The 21,583-nt window shown below is 34.0% G+C and overlaps 1 protein-coding gene and 1 long non-coding RNA gene across 3 annotated transcripts; one reads left to right on the plus strand and one right to left on the minus strand.

Moving 5' to 3' along the window:
• Positions 1 to 971: 971 nt before the first annotated feature.
• On the plus strand, positions 972 to 12,664 carry LOC105398348 (farnesol dehydrogenase). 2 transcript variants are annotated; one of them, XM_011570422.3, is made up of 7 exons: positions 972 to 1,061; positions 1,491 to 1,629; positions 9,612 to 9,801; positions 10,069 to 10,195; positions 10,462 to 10,600; positions 11,632 to 11,763; positions 12,607 to 12,664. In XM_011570422.3, the coding sequence occupies exons 2-7, from the start codon at positions 1,492 to 1,494 to the stop codon at positions 12,646 to 12,648; spliced, it is 768 nt and encodes a 255-aa protein (XP_011568724.3). In that variant the 5' UTR covers positions 972 to 1,061; position 1,491; the 3' UTR covers positions 12,649 to 12,664. The 2 variants fall into 2 exon arrangements, with proteins under 2 accessions (XP_011568724.3, XP_037972708.2); XM_038116780.2 differs by lacking the exons at positions 972 to 1,061; positions 1,491 to 1,629 and adding an exon at positions 1,740 to 1,980.
• A 6,469-nt stretch (positions 12,665 to 19,133) lies between these two features.
• Positions 19,134 to 20,780, minus strand: LOC125489461. The gene is made up of 3 exons (XR_007267017.1): positions 20,522 to 20,780; positions 20,041 to 20,181; positions 19,134 to 19,777 (listed from the first exon to the last, which is right to left on the minus strand). It is a non-coding gene; the product is annotated as an uncharacterized LOC125489461 (long non-coding RNA).
• Positions 20,781 to 21,583: the final 803 nt, after the last annotated feature.

Raw genomic sequence — 21,583 nt, forward strand, 5'->3', positions numbered from 1 at the left:
TTTATGACGTGTTCTGATGAAGCAGTTATTACTTAATTTTAGTTACTTATTAAAAATAGATAATCACATACAAATACCATTTCTCGCTAGAAAAACAACAGCATTTTCGATCATTTAGATTCAAATACATCACAAAAACTTATCTTTATCCTCAATGTTCTTCATCCAACTGCTTGACCAAATGAAATCAAGTCGAAACCTTTCTTCTATTTTTAAACTGCCTTAAATGGCCAATGATAAGTTGTGGACGAACCGGTGCGGGATCAGATACGCTATCTATCGTATCTATGGCTCTGTTCGTAAACTGTAACTAACACCAACAGACTAGGAGATCATAGATAATATAGAGGGGTGTACTTAAAGCTTATTAGTTGTCAACTTAGTCGTAAAGATGGGAGGAAATAAGATTAGTTCTAGTTCTATGTTATATACGGTTAGAGAAGTTTTGATCTAAATTGGTTTTTATGTATTTATGTACTGTTGTAGATAAGTACTTAATCAATAAGAAGGAAATAGCGCAGTATTAAAACAACCTCTAAAGCAAGTCATGATAAATTTATAACAATACCCACTCTTCCAATCAAACCGAGTACTTGAACAATATGCTATCTGTAAATACCATTTCAATAAACTACTTAAGCATTTGCACGTAGTCCACTACAGTAAAATTACCCAGCACTATACAGAGTGATGCAAATGTGGTTTACTAAGCTGAAAGGAGGTGGATTCGAACCACCAACTCTTATGAGACACCGTTCCTTTTATCCCTTTTCAAATAATAAATTATAGGTAACATAGTATGTTACACATACCGTGAGGTTTGTTTGCAGAAATTATATTTTATTTGATACTTCGTTACCATGTATTAGTTACTTATACAATAATAATTATGATTATTTATAGATAATTATTATCTATTCAGTTACGTTGTTGAGTTGAGAGACCACTTGTCCTTCGGGGCACTAAACGCATTCAATTCAAAGATATAAGCTTATATAAAAACAGCATTCAGATTCTATTTACTTATCAGTTCCTTATAGTAGTGCAGCAAAACACTGAAAGTAAGAATTATTTTAAAAATTATTTCATAGTCAAAGTCAAAGTCAACTCTGACTTCACTTATCGTAACCGGCTCAGAGGTTACCATGTTCTTAAACTATACTGTACTATTATATATTTACTAGCTGTACCCGTGACTTTTTTTATATGTACCTATACAGATTTACATAATATTGTATAATATTATTATATGTAGGTATTTACATATCGTTTTTACTTTATATTAATGTAGTTTATAAATATCTCTTGTTTTCACACGATACCCATTTTCTTTCTTTCTATTTCCTACTAACTTGGTTGTCTGGAAGTTTACTTGTTGTTACTTTTAGTAATAAGGCCGCCGATTGTGCTATTTATTTTCTTTTCATTTTTGTAATACTGTCTCTGTGTGTGTGCAATAAAGAGTATTTAATCTTTTATCTTTATTGTAGAATGGTTAATGTTAAATGGGCGGGCAAGACGGCGGTGGTGACGGGCGCGAGCGCGGGCATCGGCGCGGCGGTGGCGCTGGCGCTGGCGCACAAGGGCGTAGATGTTGTGGCCGCCGCGCGCCGCGAAGACAAACTTGAGGCAAGGAATAATATTACAATACACTCACGAGCAAAGAAATAGTTTAACTCACAAAATGCCGACACCAAATTTTCTCAAATGTTGAATTCAAAATTTGAACAAAATATTGACGTTTTTAGTTGGTGCAGACGGCGTTATTAAGCTTCCGCTTAAATTCTATTCCGTTTAGGAGTAATTTGGGAACTTGTTCATTGCTCGTTAGTGTATATCTATGTAGCGATGGATCGCTGGGCGAGCACGACGGCGGTGGTGACGGGCGCGAGCGCGGGCATCGGCGCGGCGGTGGCGCTGGCGCTGGCGCACAAGGGTTTAGATGTCGTGGCCGCCGCGCGCCGCGAAGACAAACTTAAGGTAACAAAAAATAATCGGCAACATGAACACAATCCGAAGCTAATTATATATAAACTATACGATGATATGCTGGCTGAGATAGGTATATGTGCTCTCCGGTTCCTTGACACCGACCAGTTCTATATCTATTTATTTATTTATTTATTTATTTATTTATTTAGGAAAATCAACAGCGTTACAATGGTACAAATACAAGGTAAAAACATAACAGTAAGGCCAATTACAGATTTCCTCTAATATTACTGTACTTATATATTATATGTAGAAGTTAGTTTTATTATTAATTTTAACTTAACAAATTAGTGTAGGTACTACGTGCCTAGGTTTTACATCTTATTCTTTTAATTACTAGTTACAAACATAGGTTAGGTAAAATTAATCGCAGCTTGCTTATAGGATAGGTGGGAAAGGGGGGGGGGGTAAATATTATATAATATTTATTTATTTATTTATTTATTTATTTATTGGAACACAATACAGAGAGTTAACAATACATGAACAATATTACATATAACACAAACACAGAAAACAGTTAACACTCCAAAAAATATGTGTCCACAGCATGCAAGTAGTAGTTAACTAGGTACATTTAATTATTATATTTAACATATTAATTATATTAATTAATTTAACATCAGATTACATTTTTAAATATTAAAAAAGTAAAAATAATAATATATATAAGTGAGTAATAAAATTTGATTCTGATTATTATTAAAATTAAAATATGCCAGAAAATTTGAAATTCTTATTAATACTAACTATTTATTTGAGTTCTTTTATGGCGGTATAGACGAGACGACGGTAGGTGGGATAAGAGTTCCAAAATATGTCAATATCACAGTCAGTTGTGTGGATTTGATTGTAAAGGCGACACAATCGATGCACAGGGGAGTTATAACTAACATTGATGCGACAGGTTGATACGTAAAACAGTTTAAATCGACGACCCGACCTAGTTCTACAGTCTAAAGCAATCTGCGACAGCACAACCGTATCAATTTTATTATTTACAATCTTGTAAAGACAAAACATATCTAATAATCTTCTACGATTCTCAAGACTATCAACTTTAAAGAATGCCAATCTTGACTCATAGTTGTTCAGTTTATACTTATAACCAAATCTAAAACTAAGTATTCGTAGGAATCGTCGCTGCACTGACTCTAAGGTTTGAATATGTGTATCATAGAATGGAGACCAAATCACTGATGCATATTCCAGTATACTTCGTACCAAGCTATTATACAAAGCGATAACACTGTGTGGTTTTTTAAATTTTTTGGTAATCCTAAGCACAAAACCTAGCATACGATATGCTCTTTTAACCGTACCATCTACATGCTCAGTAAATGTCAGTTTGTCATCCAATACAACACCAAGATCGCGAATCCGGGATACCCTTTCCAGCATGTGATTATTTACTGTATATTGATATGTTACCTTATTGCGCTTGTTAGTAAAGGATATCACAAAGCACTTTTTTGCATTTAAGCTCATGCTGTTGGCATGGCACCAATCTTCTATAGTAACTAAGTCAGCTTGTAATTCATGACAATCTTGCTCACAGGTTACATCCTTATACAATTTGAGGTCATCAGCGTATAGCAAGAAATTACTTTTTAGATCGGCTGTAAGGTCGTTAATAAAAATTATGAACAGTAGTGGACCCAAATTAGAACCTTGAGGTACCCCAGACGTAACAGAAATTGGGTTAGATGTGAAACCCTTCAAAGCGACTAGTTGAGATCTTTTCGAGAGATATGAAATTAGCCAGCGCAGCAATGTGCCTCGTACTCCCATTTTAAAAGTTTTCAGGATAAGCAACTTATGATTTACCTTGTCGAATGCCTTTTTAAAATCTGTGTATATAGAGTCAACCTGTATTTTATTGTTTATTTTAGAACTTAAATATTCAGTAAATTCCATGAGATTAGACATAGTGGATTTGCCTCTTACAAACCCATGTTGCTGTCTAACAATATCCACTTTAACGTGATTGTAAATATGCTCAAAGATCAAGCTTTCAAATATTTTAGCAAAACAATTCAAGATACTAATAGGGCGATAATTAGAGCATTGGGATTTATCATCAGATTTATAGATTGGGACTATATAAGCATTTTTCCAGACCTGAGGAAACTTACCACTAGCCATAGATTTATTAAAAATTATGGTTAAAGGTAGGACAAGTTCATCACTACAAGATTTGATAAAAAGAGATGGAATACCATCAGGCCCAGCGCCCTTGGAGGGATCCAAGTCCTTTAGCATTTTTAAGACCTCATTTGACGTAATTACAATACTACTAATCAAATTAGAGGATGACCCATGGTCGGCGTTCTCATACTCAACCTGATGATGAAGATTATGATTTGTATCATCATAAACAGATTTAAAGTAAACAGAGAAGAGTTCGCAGGCTTCAGAATAAGAAGAAGCTGAGTTTCCGTCAAAAAACATGGGCAAAGGAACATCACTACTCGTCCTATTACCTTTAACATAGGTCCAAAAAAGCTTTGTAGTATCAGACATCAAAGAATCTTCTACTGAACCAATAAAATTTACGTAACATTCTTCAATCATGGTTTTACTACGAGTTCTTAATAAAGAGAAACTGTCGTAGTCTCTGGGGTTGCCAAACTTTTTAAACTTTTTGTGAGCCCTATTTTTTTCTTCGATACATTTTATAAGTGGCTCAGAGAACCATATTGGATACTTTTGACGTGATTTTTTCTTATACGGCGTGTTCTTTATGATAATTTCCATGAGTAGTTTATAAAATACACTAACGCATTCATCTATGTCAGGATGGGAAAGAAGTTCATACCAATTTATCTTATTAAGTTCACTTCTGCATGATTCAATATCTGTTTTTCTATAGTTTAACACTCTGCCTACGTTTTCTTTATGAACTCTAAACTTTAGCTCTATATTTACATGGAATGCCGGATGGTGTCGGTCCTGCTTAAATAAAGAGTCACAAGAGTTTAAAATAACACTAGTAAAGCTGCTGAGAAATAAATCAAGAGTGCGATAATTATGATTTTTAATAAAATTGAATTGTCTTAAGCTACCGATAGAAATAAGGTTTAAAATGTCTTGGGATCTCTTATTATTTATGACAACATTGGGCGTACAAATACTCGTCGTCTCGTCTCGTACCCAGTCTAGTGAAGGTGTGTTGAAATCGCCTAATATTATTGTAGGATTGTCATTATTTGATAGAATGTCACATGTTTTTGAGTAGAAGTTATTGAATCGTTCCGCCGATACATCAGGTGGAATGTAAACAAGACAGATATTAAGTTGTTGACGATTGTTCAGCGTAAGATTCAACCATAATGTTTCAATATTAGTCTCCCAATCATGGCGACGTACAGCAGTGTAACACTTCTTTAAGGCGATCAAAACACCACCACCCGACCGTTTAAAACTAGAGTTACTATGTCTATCATTCCTAAATATCAAATAACGATCATCGAAATATTCTTCACTATTAAAACTATTTTCTAAATTTGTTTCTGTTATGCATATAGCATCATAATTATTTCTAAGTACATTTAATTTAAATTCAATTGATTTCGAACGGAAACGATTAACATTTTGGTAATATATTAACATAATTTAATAGGTAGAGGATTGACAGTGCATTTAAAACTGAATATATTGTGAGATAATACATATAACTTTACAAATTTATGACAGATTGTTTAGACACTCCAGGCTTTTAATACGCAAGTAAGGTGATTTATCGTCTTTTCTCATAAATACCCGGTTAAATTTCACCCATACAAACTTGTAGGATTTTTCTTTGGCAATTTTTCGTGCAGCAGCATGGATCTCTTTGACTGCAGGAGATAGGTGCTCAGTTACAAAGATAGGACAGGCTTCACCAGTTATTTCCAAGTCAGATGAGTTTAATTTATTTGTAGAGTTGGCCTTGTTGTATCGTTTCACAGCCGAGATAATATTGTCCCGATGGCGCATGGATGACAGTGTAACGAGAATGTTCCTTGGTCTAGAGGAAGATTGATCCATCTTGGCCACTCTTCGGCAGGCATGAATCTCTGAGTCAGTCATAGGAACGTTTACTTTCTTGCAAAGATTTTTAACGTGAGTTACAACATTTTCACCTTTCCTTTCAGGCACAGCTTGTATTTCCAGATTAAGGCTACGCGACATCTTTTCTGCGGATTCAACACGACGTTCTAAGGATGTGACAAGACTTTGCAATTTAAAATTCTTGGCCTCCAACTCTTTTATGTCTTTCTTAGATGATTCTATTTCGGTTTTTAAGTCTTTTTGTTCAGCTGCTAGAAAGTCTGTGGTTGCGGTGAACTCCTGCCTTATAGTTTCAAGTGCAGAGTTAACAGCTGCGTTAACTTCCCTTTTTATAGATATAGTTATCTCAGATACTATGTCGGTTCTCATGCGATTCAGTAGCATATTCATTTGCTCAAGGGTGATCATTCCGGAGTTTTCAGCTTCTATTAATTTTTTATTATTATTAATAGTTAACGAGCTTACTGACTCGTCACATGACATATCCAAGTTGTCTTCAAGGAGTGAATACTGATTTTGTGAGGTAGTAGGTCTTTCCGACGGCGGAAGCGCGCGTCTTGTTATGTTCGTACAAAACGAGCATTGCCATTGCGACTTACTCTGAGGGGTGAGCGCTTTGTACATTATAAGAGTTATATTGAGACACTCAAAATGAAATGTATTATTACATTTTTGGCACTTTAGAATATCAGCTAGTTTAATAGATTTCATACAAGATGCGCAATTAGGCATTTCTGTTGCCAGATGTTATATAAAAATTTGATTTGAACCAGCGTCTACGTATTACGTCTCTTCTTTGTACGGCGCGATATCCAATGCGCTACGCTGCCTGATACTTCGATATGCAAAAATATGGTACCAATGCGGCGCACTGAGTAATCACTGTAGTAGACCGGTTAGCGGTCGTTGCTCGGGCACGCACTTGAAGGTCAAATCACTGTCACCATTTGAATTTTAACTGAGTAATTGTGTGATTGTTTAGGTAATAACTTGCTTTTACGTTGATTTAAGATAACTTTTTTTACACAGTTTTTTAGTTTGCACTATGAGCTTTAGAAATATATACAATTTGCACTGATAACTTTACTGTTTACTGATGTTAATTAATTTAATTGAAGAGAGAAAGCAGTACGTGTGTTACTCGTAATGAGCGCGAGCGCCAAAAAAAGTATGATTTTTATAAAAATATATATATAAATAAATGCAATATAACATATAACTACTTTATCCATATATTAGGTACATAATATGCATTATAGGTAATCTATAATTTTCTGCTCACAAGAGAGTTAACTTTGTTTTTAAAGGACGGTTTGGAAAGGTCAAATAAGTCTAATTCACTGAAGTGTTTATTATATGTCCGGGTAATTCTAGTCTGTTGTGTAGTCTGTGGTAGTGTCAGTGACACACAGAGTAATAATCGTTGATTCATATTATCATCTGTCATCCTGTGATTTTCTCTCCCTTTTAACGCGTGCTCTGCACGACATTGTAAGATTTACTTAACATAATATTTTAACTAATAAACAACGTTGTGTTCCTAAATAAAGAGTTTAATTACTAATAAAACTACAGCCGGATATAATACAACGTTATTATAAATTAAGATCTGAACTAACTATTGATGAAAATCTGTTATTTTTTAATAATAGACTAATTATACCCAAATCGTTAAGAGTAGATATTATAAAAAAATTACACGAGGGGCATTTAGGCATGACAAAATTAAAACAACTTGCAAGAAAGCTATATTATTGGCCAAAAATTGATGAACAGTTAGAACGGTATGTAAAAAGTTGTTCAGTTTGCCAAATGTATCAGAATAACAATGTTAAAGAGCCACTACTGTCTCATGAAGTTCCAAGTCTACCTTTTTCTAAAATAGGTGTGGATATCATGGAACTAAAAAATAAAAATTACTTAGTAATGTATGATTATTTCTCTAAATGGCTTGAAATTAAACATATTAACAATAAAACTTCAAAATCAATTATAAACGCTTTAATAGAAGTATTTTGTACACTGGGTATTCCATTAGAGATAGTGTCAGATCATGTTCCCTTTGACTCAAGAGAGGTTAGAGAATTCGCTAGGGAATGGGGTTGTAAATTCACATTTTCAAGCCCAAGATATCCTCAATCAAATGGCATGGCTGAACGTGCTGTCCAAATAGCTAAAAAAATGTTAAAAAAATGTAATGATGACAAATCTGATTACAGATTAGCATTACTTCAGTATAGGTCATCTCCAGTCTGTGGAACGAATTTTTCCCCTGCTGAATTGTTAATGAGTAGGAACTTACGAACTAAGGTGCCTGTTTCTCATACCTACCTAAAGCCAAAGTTAAATAAAAATATTGAGACTGATTTTAATAAGATAAAGTCTAGGAGTAACAGAAATTATAATTGTAACACTAGGATAAAAGCACCATTTATTGTTGGACAAAATATATGGTTTAAGAAAGATGTGAATATTAATAAATGGCTACCAGGTACCATTTATAAATGTAATGATTTTAGGTCATACGACCTGATAGATTATAATGGAGTTAGATATACTAGAACTTCTTATCATCTTCGACCACAATGATTTGGGGATTCACCAATATAATTACAGTGTATGCATTGGCTGAGTGTGCTGCTTGAATGGGTCTATTATCTAACTTTGTATACTTTAGGTATAAGCATGAACTAATAACTAATGTACCTACAGATATAACTTTCCTTTAGTACTACTATAAATATGTAAACTGTACACTTGGAATTTGTGTTTAATTTTTGATTTAATTAAGTTTAAGTACCTAGTACAAATGTTACTATACATATGTAAACTGTACACTTTGAATTTGTGTTTAATTTTAGATTTAATTCAGTTTACTTAATTAGTACCTAGTACAAATGTTAAATTAGAACTACGTATAAACATCTTTGTTGTGTAGTCAACATTTTTTAGTTTATATTAATTTGTTTAGAGAAGGAGGAAGAAAATGTAAAATAGATTTTCATATAAATTGTTAACAATTACGTTAAGTTTAAGTGTTACAAACGTAGTGGTTGTATAGGTATTCATTGTTACTAACATTCTATATATTCATAAATATTTTCAGTTTATATTCATTTGTTTGGAAAAGAGAAAGATGTTGTGTAGTCTGTGGTAGTGTCAGTGACACACAGAGTAATAATCGTTGATTCATATTATCATCTGTCATCCTGTGATTTTCTCTCCCTTTTAACGCGTGCTCTGCACGACATTGTAAGATTTACTTAACATAATATTTTAACTAATAAACAACGTTGTGTTCCTAAATAAAGAGTTTAATTACTAATAAAACACTAGTCAACACCGTGTTCTGTGCGTAGTTAGTCCGACAAAGCGGAACATGCAGCAGCGGAGTGTGGCGCGTGCGGCGCGCGGGCGCCGCCAGCCCCACCTCCCGCAGCAGCGGCGGGCAGTCCACGCGGCTGCGCAGCACGTCGTGAAGGAATGGAATGGAAATATCGGAATTATCAGGAGAAATCTTTTAAGTGATTAAAGCGACAATTAATTACGACAACGTTTTGTTTCAGGAATTGAAAAAAAAGTTTGAAAGTGAAAAAAAGAAAGAAAACAAAGCGCTTATACATCCGTTTGTCTGCGATATGTCTAAGCAGAAAGACATCGAGAGCCTGATGTCGTTTGCAAAGGACCTTAATGGCGATGGCGGGATAGATATCCTTGTGAACAATGCAGCCATATTGCCTACTGGAACTATTGCTGGTATGAGACTTATTACTTACATTGTTTTAAATAAAATTACTTTCTATAATGTAGTGTCTAAAATTGGGTTACAAGTAAATGTACTTACATACCAAGACGAAGACCCAATAAAATTTAATGATCAGTAATTATAAAATTAAATGTATTTCGAGTTCTGTTGGTAGTAGTAGGTACTTACGTACAGTATACTTGCCTTATGTCGTGTAAATGTAAAATATCATATACCTACCTTAACAAAAATTATCGTATTTCTTACTTTATTTGAAGGTGTATCTATGGATAAAATAACAGAATGTTATATGATAAATGTGGTTGGAGTCATCGCAGCAACAAAACTCGCCGCTGCCGATATGGTTGCTAAAAAAATCAAAGGACATATCATTATGATAAACAGGTATATTATGCAAAATAAATGTTTAATGATCTACCTATATCATAATTATTAATATATAAAACGCTCAATTGCATCAGAATATTACCAATTAAAAACAAACGTAAATATTTTGTTTAATTATCAATTAAATGTAAAAAAAAATAATTGGGCGCATTTTTTGTAAATGGAACTGTTTCTTTGCACGTGAGTGTAATTCAAAAATTTTAGGTAGAACAAAAAATAATTATGACGACCTATTATTCATTTCATTTCTAATGTTTTTTCAGTATTTCCGGTCACAAGACGGTGACTACCGGCGACTTGTCTAACACCAGCGTGTACAGTTCGAGCAAGCACGCCCTCACTGAACTCGTCGAGAACTTCCGTCTAGAGTTCAACTATACGAGGGCAAACATTCGCGTTACGGTATGGAAATACACTCACGGGCAATGAAAAGGTTCCACTGAGAAAAGCACCAAATTACTCCTAAACGGGAAATGCTAACTTAATGACGCCTTCTGCAACATTGAAGCACATTTATCAGAGCATTAGGATATTTAGGATATTACCAACTAAAGACGGTTATATTTTATTCAAATTTTAAATTAAATGTTTGAAAAAATTGGGGTTGTTTAGTGTCGGCATTTTTTAGAGTGGAACTTTTTCATTGCCCGTGAGTTTATTTTATTCACTGTAGGTACTTACTGTCAGTCTTTCTATTGAGAATGTCAAATCAAGCAAGAACTAAAGCATGACCTGCAGCACAGTGATTAATTTGGCAGTGAGCAGAACTAAAGTTCATGATATGTTCATCATCATCATCATCAGCCCGTAATGATCGCCAGCGTAGAGCCTCACAATACTGTCCTCGGCCTTCCTCATTCAGCCACTATCGGCTATCTTAGAGTAATTTACTTAAGATGAGGAAGTATTATAAGAAGGCAATGCTTTGTCCATCAGTGGATCACTTGGGTCTCTTAAGTCTTCTTGAAATGCCTCTCCACTAGTGTAGGTTGACGGATACGAATGGCAATACCCTAGAAAAGTAACTCCACACAACTACACTTCGAATTTAATTTCTCTATCCACGGGTATTGTTGTTTAAGGTTCTGCATATTCATCTCTGTTCTTCAACTAGTGCATTACTTGTTGTCTATTCTCTGGAGCCAATACATTTGTTCATCCATTCTCTTATGTCACCATGATCTCCACTAGGTTCTCTCACGGTCTTAAATCTATTTTCTAAAGGGCTAGCACAGGGAGCATTTAAGACGTGATAAAAGTTTTCCGTCGCGCTCGCTCTTGAGGCTGCGCGATGTGAGTGAGCACGATGGCAAAACTTATGTCACATCTTAAATGCGCCCGGTGCTACTAGTCGTATTAGATCTATTATGTCTTATGATCTATTAGTTGGGGCTAGGATTCAAATAGTTAAAGAAGCATGTTTGTGACTGCAGAGCATATCCCCTGGAGCAGTGGACACGGAGATGCTCCGCAGCGTACAATACAGCGGCGCGCTGCCCATGCTGAAGCCGCGTGACATCGCCGACGCCGTCGTGTACGCACTCTCTGTACCCGACACTGTCAATGTGAGTTGTGCTTTAAGGTGAATTAGGCATGTTTGTAACTATAGAGCATAAGGAACCCTTCCTGGAGCAGTGGACACGGGGATACCCCGCAGCGTCCTGTACGCACTCTCTGTACCCGACAGTGCCAATGTTAGTCATGCTCTGAGGTGAAGTAGGTACGTTTGGTACTGCAGAGCATATTCCCTGTAGCAGTGGACACGGGGATGCCCGAGACATCGCCGGCGCTCTATGTACCCGACTGTGAAGTGTAAGGCCAACTTACCAATCGAAAAAAAAACAGTTTTGGGAAATCGCTTTCAAACGGAAGTTATATTTTTTTGTTATGGCAAACGGAAGTTATGATTTGTTTTCAATTGGCGGCGCTAGTTGGCCTTAATTACATTTATTTTATCATAATCACAACGACAAGAATTACAGGATACAATGTTTAATACAAAGAAATTGTAAAGTAAAGGTTGCTGACCAGAGCGTTAAAAAGACACCAACTGAGCATATCTTGTAGGCAATTTTAGAGGTTACTTGCTGTTGCTTATACATACAAGGTTTTCCCGTGGAAATTCTGGGATAGAAAGTAGCCTACGAACTAATCCAGGGTGTTTTCTTACTACATTTCAAATTTAAAATAAATTGGTTCAGTTTTCCAAAGATAGCATGGTCTACCCATCAGTTAACATTACCGAAGAGCTTAGACAAGAAATAGTGGTGCTGTACGATAAACAAAGCCTAAAAGAGAGTGTTCTGGCGCCCTATGGATAGGAGGCATAGGTTTACCTGTGTATGTAACATAAAAGATAATGATTTAGAGACCATAAAAATAATAACAGTCGTAATTCTTTTTTTCAGATCACAGAAATGACAATTCAAGCAGTTGGCGAAGTGTTGTGATTTTTAACAGTTACATTTTTTTTAAAGTATTTACCAAAAATAAAATGTACTTACCTACCTACGTTTTTTTCATATTAAAAGTGTGTTATTAGAATATGTGTCTGTAGTTTCATTAATCAGCAGCTCTTTTATCCATTTGTGATACCCAAAGGTTTTTTCCATTGATTTAAGATCATTCTGGGCGAAATTAGAAGTAATACCTAGGTACCTAATTCTTTTTTTCAGATCACAGAAATGACAATTCAAGCAGATGGCGAAGTGTTGTGATTTTTAACAGTAAAATTAAAAAAAAGTATTTACAAAAAATAAAATGTACTTACCTACCTACGTTTTTTCCATATTAAAGTGTGTTATTAGAATATGTGTCTGTAGTTTCATTACTCAGCAGCTCTTTTATCCATTTGTGATACCCAAAGGTTTTTTCCATTGATTTAAGATCATTCTGGGCGAAATTAGAAGTAATAGTCATCATTAAATGGCCGTTAATGAAATGACGGTGGCCCGAGCAATGTAACGTACAGGAGGGTTTCATTTAACGTATCCTCAAAGTGTGTTCAATTCGATTCTTATTTTGTAGGTCCTAAGGGCTGATGTAGAAACGCATTAGTTATCATTTACATTTCTCGGAGGACGGTACGATCTTGAATCCTCGCCGTGTGAGTGTCATTAGATTGAATACTTCAGTTTTTGTTTTAAAATGGCGCACCGAAAGCGAAACCATTTATATGGCATATCTTTTATTAATTTGACTTACTTAGTAGCTAACTGCGCCCTTCCTGTGTGAAGCCATTTATTCTGTATCAGCCACGCAATGGGCGGGCAATTATGAATGGAAAAACAAAATGAATTGGGCTTTAAAGTATTTGGTACACTAATCGATGACGCTTAGTTTTAGTTTTTATTACAAGCCGGTGTATTTTAATTTGGTATTCTATTGGCTTTACTTTGGTATACAAAGTGGCCTTTGATAAGTGGCTGCAAATATTTTTATTGGATGTCTCACGTGATTAACCATCATCACACTGCTTATTTTAATTTCTAAATAGTCATCAAACCATTTAAATCACAATAAATGCAGTACACAATCGCAAAGCGAAATTTTATATCGCGTATCTTTTTTATCAGTGTGTGATGCGTGGTTTGAGAGAAAGAACGCCTACAGTTAAAATTTGAATCTTATATCTTTTTGACACAATATTTCCGAAACCGATAATCGTTGTCAAAACAAGTTCACGATAGGGAGCCACAACCTAAGTACTTATATAACCATAATAACTTGTTAATAACTAAGTACATGATGTACTTAGGTATATAATTTTCGGTGCTATGTGTGTAATTTTCATACCCATAATACTCAATTTAGCTTCAGCAATTTACTTGGGCTTGAGGCCTATATAAGGGGGTTTAAATGACCAAGAATGATAACTTGATGACTCTTAACACATTTTTTATTACCGAAAAAATCTGCCTTCATCAAAAATTTACTGACATGTTAAAATTGCATAAAACGAGTAGCATTGAAATAATGAGGTATTTAGTAAAAAAAAGTCTTGCTTTTTTGTGTATCTGCACTTTTTATAACGGTAATCAGTTCCGAACTGCCTGATTTTTGGTCATTACGATACTTGACCATATAATTAGCAGGACTAAACGGTCAATTTGACTTAAAATTATGGTTCTGGCATATCAACTTTTACTTAAGATGGTTTCAAAACTGAACTTTTTGGCGCCGTATTGTGTTTTATATATTGCTATCCTCAAAAAAATAATTAATTGAAAACTTTACAATGCCCATTTTATAACACATATACCTAAATTATATCCGCATAATTTCATGTTAAATTTTAATGTAACTAAATGACAATATTAATGTATAAAAAAACAAATTGATTTTATTTCAAGTTACCTAAGTACTTAAAAAATATAAATAACTAGATCTGTAATTAGAATTCACCCACAGCAATCGTCAGTCTGTAATGTTCCATCAATGCCGAAACATTAACTATTTCGCAAATAATGAATTTAAACTACGACTGGATGTTCCGAGGGATTTGTTGCGCTTTGGAAGGGTTTTCCCGTGGGATTTTTGGAAAAGTTGTCTATTAAATCATTCAGGGTGTCGGCTAACTTCGTGCCAAGCTTCGTTGTACCGATTTCGGATCACAGAATAATCAAGATAATTATTCTGAGTGTAGGTGAGCCTTAATATTGATATCGGCGAGTTGAGGGTAGAGGATAATATCCACGTAAGCGAGCAGCGCGTGGGCACTTTTCACTTTTTTGTGAGCAGCCGTGGTGAGCAGACGGTCAGATGGAGGGAGTGATCGGTGCCGTGGGAGCTTGAGGACCAGGCGCGTGGAGCCGAGGCGGAACACCGTGTGCGAAGCTAAGTCACCTTTCTACTCGTATTTACTTTTTGTCTCTCGTATATGATTGAGAAGTTATACCTACACTTTATTTCTTGAAGGACGCTATCCCACGGCTGCAATTTCCATCACACTGGTATAGGGATTAGATAGGTACACTAAAGGTCTTCTACCTCGCTCATTCAGTATTTAGCTAGCTAGAGAAAAACCTACACATTACACATTCCCTTATTTTAGCTTTGGTTCAACTTATTTTAGTTTAGAATAGGGACTTCTGGATAGATACAAATAGGCAGAAGCGGGCTGGTGATGATGATGATGATGATTATCAAATAACTAAAACCTGACAATAGATCTCACTTCAAAAATAATAAATTCTTATCAAATAAAAAATATACACCTACCTTCAAATTTGTTCTATGGTTCTTTGTTCAAATTATTGATTTTTCATTAGGTAAATAAATACTTCTATAGAATCTATGCTATAGTAATTATTCAAAGAATAAAGTAGATACATACTTAAATAAACTTTTCAAAGATGATTTATTGTAGTATCTATATGGCAGAGAAGATTATTTGACTTTGAGTTTAAAAACAAGTAACAGCGCAGGGAAAGAATTGATTGACGGAGAAATTTACTCTAATAAGTGTCAAGATATCACAAATAAGGGTCCTAGATACTTAAACTAAATCATTTCTGGTCCTATATTGCTCAATAAATACAAATGGCTTGAAGGTAGATCAGATTCCTGTCCAATTTGCATATTTTCAGAAAGTTATGTAAATTCTTACCCATAGAAGTGTTTGTTTCCTTGTTAAATCAATAAATTCTAATGTAAATAAAGATAGCACGGATATAGTAGGAATAAAGTTAGCTAGGATATATTTATTACAACTATTTATAATATATTTGAATAAGTTTATATAATATTCACTATTTCATAACAATTATCCTATATTCCAATAAGATCAAAGAATATTCACTATTTCATATTATATATTTAATCTTTTAAAATAATACCTAAATCACTTCCCACTTGGCTACAAAATTAGAGTCATATTATTATATTTTCAAATACTTATCTATTATGAAATTCATGATTTAATAAAGTTACTATACTGTAAATTATTGAACTATTCTAGTTTCAGTTAATTTATGATTATAAATAAAATTGTCCCCCTTAGCTTTGACAACATGTACTCATGTTGAATTATTTACATGAAAATATAAAAAGAAAACATGTAAATATATAAGGTTAGGAGCAAGGGAAGTGATTAATAAGTTGGTCGGAGGAATGTCCAAGTCAATGGTTGTGTTCCACGAGGGCTCCGATTGAATATTTGCTATTATTTATCTATTTTAGAGTCTTATGTATTGATTCAATCGGGTGTAGTGATCAAGGCCTACAAAGCGTATGGAGGGGCTTCCCTTATTAACCAATACCAAAAAACATTATTATCTATATTATTATCTTTATGTACTTACCTGTAAATATGTATTTATCGTACAAATAAAAGTTATACATCAAAGTTGTAGTATATAGGTCAATAATTATAGGCAGGTAGGAAGTATGTAATCAGTTCTAGGTCATAGTTTTATTTAATTCACTATCTTTCGTTTATTGGGTTACAACACAACGTAGGGTTTCCCTGGATGTTTCATGGCCAATTCAAGTAGTATTTGTTTCACTTTTATTTCACTCAAGTAAGTTTTGTTGTAGTTTCAAATATCTTCTTAGTAAATCAGTTAAGTAGGCAGGAGGTAGGGCGAAACGTTACAATTTGGTACCGCGAAGACCAGGATACTAGATTTTGCTTCATCTCTTCTTGTTAGGTGTCAGGCAGTAAGTTTTCTGTTCTTTTATCTGAAATTTTACAAGTAAATTTTAGTAGGATAGTATTTATTTACAAATAAATCACTATATTGAACACTCTTTTGCATAGTATATAGGTAACTTACGTTGGTCTCGAAGAAACATTAAGTTTTGTTGTTTGCCTTTGCGATTAGTAAGTAAATATTTACTCATTATGGCGGTTTTCACATAAGGGTATTTCTTTTAATGTTATGGCTAGAAGAAAGTTTCAAAAGTTAAGTTTGTTTTATAGTTGGAAAAACTTTATGCAGCATTGCACCACAAACAATACAAAGACAAGAGGTTATTTTTTTTAACAGAGTAACTTTTATTGCGTCACAGACTAGTATAATATTTGGCAGTGTGCTGTGTGCATTATTTTACATTACATGAAAATCACTGCAAGTTATAATTTTTCACTTTACTAGTACTTTTAATATGTTTACATTATATTAAGTCTCTTGCGTTTTGTTCGTAATGATTTGTTACATACTAGGGGTAGGAAAGTGATTATATTCTTGATATAATCACAATTTGTTGCCGTGGAGTGATCGAACTTATAAACGAAAGAATTATTTATCATGAAAATAAATAGGAATAGGAAGCGCAAGAGGCTTGTTTTTGTATTGGCACGAAACGTAATAGGAAACCATTTGTGAAGATAGGTAGGTAGGTAGTCAAGACAGTTAGGATGTGGAAACGAATGGAAATAATCCATTTATTAAAATTTACTTAATAAGTAGGGGTTGTAGTAATGTTATGTAGCTCGTTAAAGAATTACAAAAGATTAGGGGTTATATAACACAATGCTTGTAGTGGAGTTAGAGAATATAATCATCATCATCATCAGGAGTTGTATACTTAATATAATGAATTATTATTCAGGACATTATCTATAAAATTTAATAGGTAGGTACTTACCTTTAAAGAGAATAACATAAAACATAGTTGTATAAAGACTGATTTATCTGTAGGTAGGTCATATTAGTGTAGCTCTGAATCATTATGAACGGTCTCTCTGATTAGGGAATTATAAGTGAATAGGGGTTGTAGGTAAAATAATGATATGGTTTTATTTTAGGTAAAAGCAGTAAAACATTTATTAAAATCCAAAAATTATATTTAAAAAAAAAACAAATGTAACGAAAACGCGGCGCATTTTAGTCCTTTTGAACAACCTGAAATGATTAGAATAGATATAGACATCTGGCCCAGGTAGATGAGGGGTGGGGATTTTGGTCTGGAGGTGCGGTCGGCTGCATTGGTGGATCGAGGAGTTTGCGTGGCGGGGCTTGTATGATTGGTGCTGGATTGGACTGGCCTGGTTGGGGGGGGATCGGTAGTTATAGCAACTAGTCTATAGGGTAACGTAACGTACCTTGGGACGCTTGTACCTCGGGACATTGATTGTATTTTAAAAACCGGCTAAATAAACACATTAAAATTCTACCCTAGGCATAGTATTTTACTCGCTTGGCAAAACTAGTGAGTCTCGTGATCATACCAGCATCGAGTGTGTGGTGAAGACAATATGAAGTTTTTTGGAGTCAAAAGTAGCTTTTGTATAGTTTTTTGTGTTGCTTTATCTCATTGAGGCATGCTCAAAATAAAGACATGGATGTCACGTATAACTTTTCAGTTATTTAATTTTATGACATGGCAATTATCTGAAAGATTCCTATTAATTAAAAATAAAGATATTTAAATTTTGGTTAAATACTGCTTTTTTGTACCTTGGGACACGATCAAGTTTGTGCCTTGGGACACTGTTTCCTGTGGCTTTGTGCTGTGGAGGGTGCGGGCATCTGGATGGCGCCTTGTATCTCTGTTCTTATTAGTGCCAGAGTGAAACTAGACAGAAGAGAGATGCAGTAAATCAATAAGAGCAGAGATGTGGGGCGTTATTTGGAGGTTTGCGTTTTCCGTGGTGCAGGGCTGTGGGAGGCGGTGTCCCGGGGTGCAAACGTGTAACGTACCTTGGGTCAAAACAAGCATTTTTACTTTTATCTTAATTTAATCAAATCTGGCCACACTAAAGCTTTAGCACAAATACTAGTCATAATAGATTATATATCCTACCGAATAAAGAAAATTTCACATTAATATCTTAGTTGTACGCTGCGATAGCTTCATTCAAAGTTGGGGTAGTCGAAAATGTCCCTAGGTACGTTACGTTACCCTAATTATTAATCATCCTTTTGGCTGGGTTGGTTCAGTTTGGTATTGATTGTATGAGTTTTGTTGCGCGGGTTCTTAGGTTTGTTGATGTGGTTGATTGTGCTTCTGGATCGGATCTTTGCTTGTCATCGACTAGGTGCTTAAAAACTAGGCTCTTAAATTATTATACTTGAATGTCTGAAAGAGTAGATATATTATACAACATTGATCATAGGAGTTGGGATAGAACTGTAACACTATCTATGCTATCATTCTAACTTAGAGTAACCGGAAAAGCCCAAATGTCTAATTATGAAATTCCAGAGAGCCAATTAGTAGCAGAATATGTTATCAGACATTTCTCTAAACAAATACAATGAGTTACAGTTAATAAAGAAAAGGAAATATAACATTAATCTCATTTGAAAGAAAAAAATAATAAAAAAATATTTTGTGATGAAAGGGTAGCGGTCAGACATAACAATAAATTTAGAAAACAATTAATGTAGATCAAGTAAACTGTTGTTGATAAAGTGTTAGACCATATAAAGTAGGCTAGGACCTCATTTAGTGTCAATATATTCTTTGTAAGTTAAGAATTATGCGGGTAGTTTAGTTGTTCCTATTTTGAGCGCGGTTGCAATACACTTCTTCACCTGAGTCAGGATGTTTACTTCATAGTATATAGTCTCAGAGTTTGGTTGTCAAATATAGAACATCATCATCATCAGCATTCACAAAGTATGTCATATCCTGAAAAGAAGAATAGAATTTAATTAGAAAAGCTAAGTATTGTGATGATTTACATAATTATAAAAATTCAGGAAATGACTATTTAGTTCAATATAACTTAAGTAGACTAATAGGATAATACATTTAGGGAATGGCTTTATGAATGGTAATCAATATTGGATCTACAGGGGTATGATTTTCATAGCAATCTAACAAAATCTAAGTACGTAGTATAATTAAAAAAAAAATGTATTACAATATGTAGAAAAGAAATAGGTACTTACTTATCGCAGAAAGTTAACTTTGGTCTATAAGTAGTGAGGCATTGTGAATGTTTTGTCACAGTGGATGGTTTGATCAGTGGTTTGTCATGGGGTTTAGTCCAAACAAGGAGTGTTGTTGGTTTTGCATTGTTATGTTTAGTCCTGAAATAAAACAAATAATTATATAGGCATAATTCAAATAAAATTACGTAGGTAAATGTAGAAGTTATTTAAAAGGTGAGGGGTTGACAATAAGTTAAAAATTAAATATGTTGGTTAGTTTTGTCAGTATCAATTCAAAACTGTATGGGAGATATTTAATTGAGTTAGATTTTTATAACAATAGGTCTATTATAAACACAAGATCCGTAAAACAGAGCTATTGTATGTATAAATAACTAACCATTCAGAGGTTGTTTATTTTGAATCACGATAATTTGGGGATGAGAATTTAGTTTAACAGCATGCATACACGGGTTTTCAATAAAATAATGACACTTACCTATTAGATTCACTCATTATTTAAGAGTTTCGTAAGTTTAATCGGGTAATCTTTAGATTTCTTCATGCGATCGATATTGTTGAACACAACGAATCATGCTTTTGTTTTGTTTAGTGCCGGTAAAAAAAGAAAAGGTTAAGGTTATGTCAGGTTGACATTGACAGTTTAGTTTTAATAAATTTGACAGTTAGACAGGTAAGGCACATTTACACAAACAGCCTAGAATAAGGATAATGGAGACCGTGTTTTTCAAATAGGGGTTGTGTGTGAAGGAGAGTTGTAATATCTCAGAAATATTTTTAGTTACCTAGTAACATTATTTTCGACTTAGGTAGTTACTGAGGGTAGAAAATGGTTGAAGTAGAAGTAGTAGTTAGACATATTTGATAAAATAAATAGTGTATTAGTGTAATAGGTTGTAAAAAAAAACTAGATGGCGGTATTTTGATGTTTTGGTATCGATGGAATATTGGGGTGGATTTGTCTGCTACAAGAGAGTAGGAACTTTCAATTTTGGTAAAATTGATCTGATATAATTTTCTTTTATAGAGATAACAAAAAGTAGGGTATTTACAAAGCCATTTCCCGGGGATTATGTCGTGATTATAATGTTTCGAAAAATTGAAAGAGCAAAGAATGTGGAAGGAAGAAAAGTACTTACTTTAAAGGTCATTTTAAAGTCTGAATGGTAATAATGTTAAAGGTACCTGGCCAGGTCTTACATAGTTGATTAAAGGATGATGAAGAATGAAGTTTTAATTATTTAATATTGAGTGCGATTTATAATCATGACAAATACAACTGGGAAATGAAGGGTTTATTGATACTTCGTTCAGATACACACACACACACATTTATAAGGGAAACTTTGGTATATTGTTTCTGTAAAACTTGATTGAGTAGTTACCTATTATATAGGTACTTATTTAGAAAAAAAAAAAAAAAAAATTTATTCCAAAAGTTACCTTTATTTCACAAATATTTTCCAAATGATCAACTAATGTAGATACAAGAATTATTGCTACTTATGTAATAAGTATTTTAATAAAAATTTAAAAATAA

Source organism: Plutella xylostella, chromosome 3 (assembly GCF_932276165.1).
Source record: "Plutella xylostella chromosome 3, ilPluXylo3.1, whole genome shotgun sequence".
NCBI classification, from domain to species: Eukaryota; Metazoa; Arthropoda; class Insecta; order Lepidoptera; family Plutellidae; genus Plutella; species Plutella xylostella.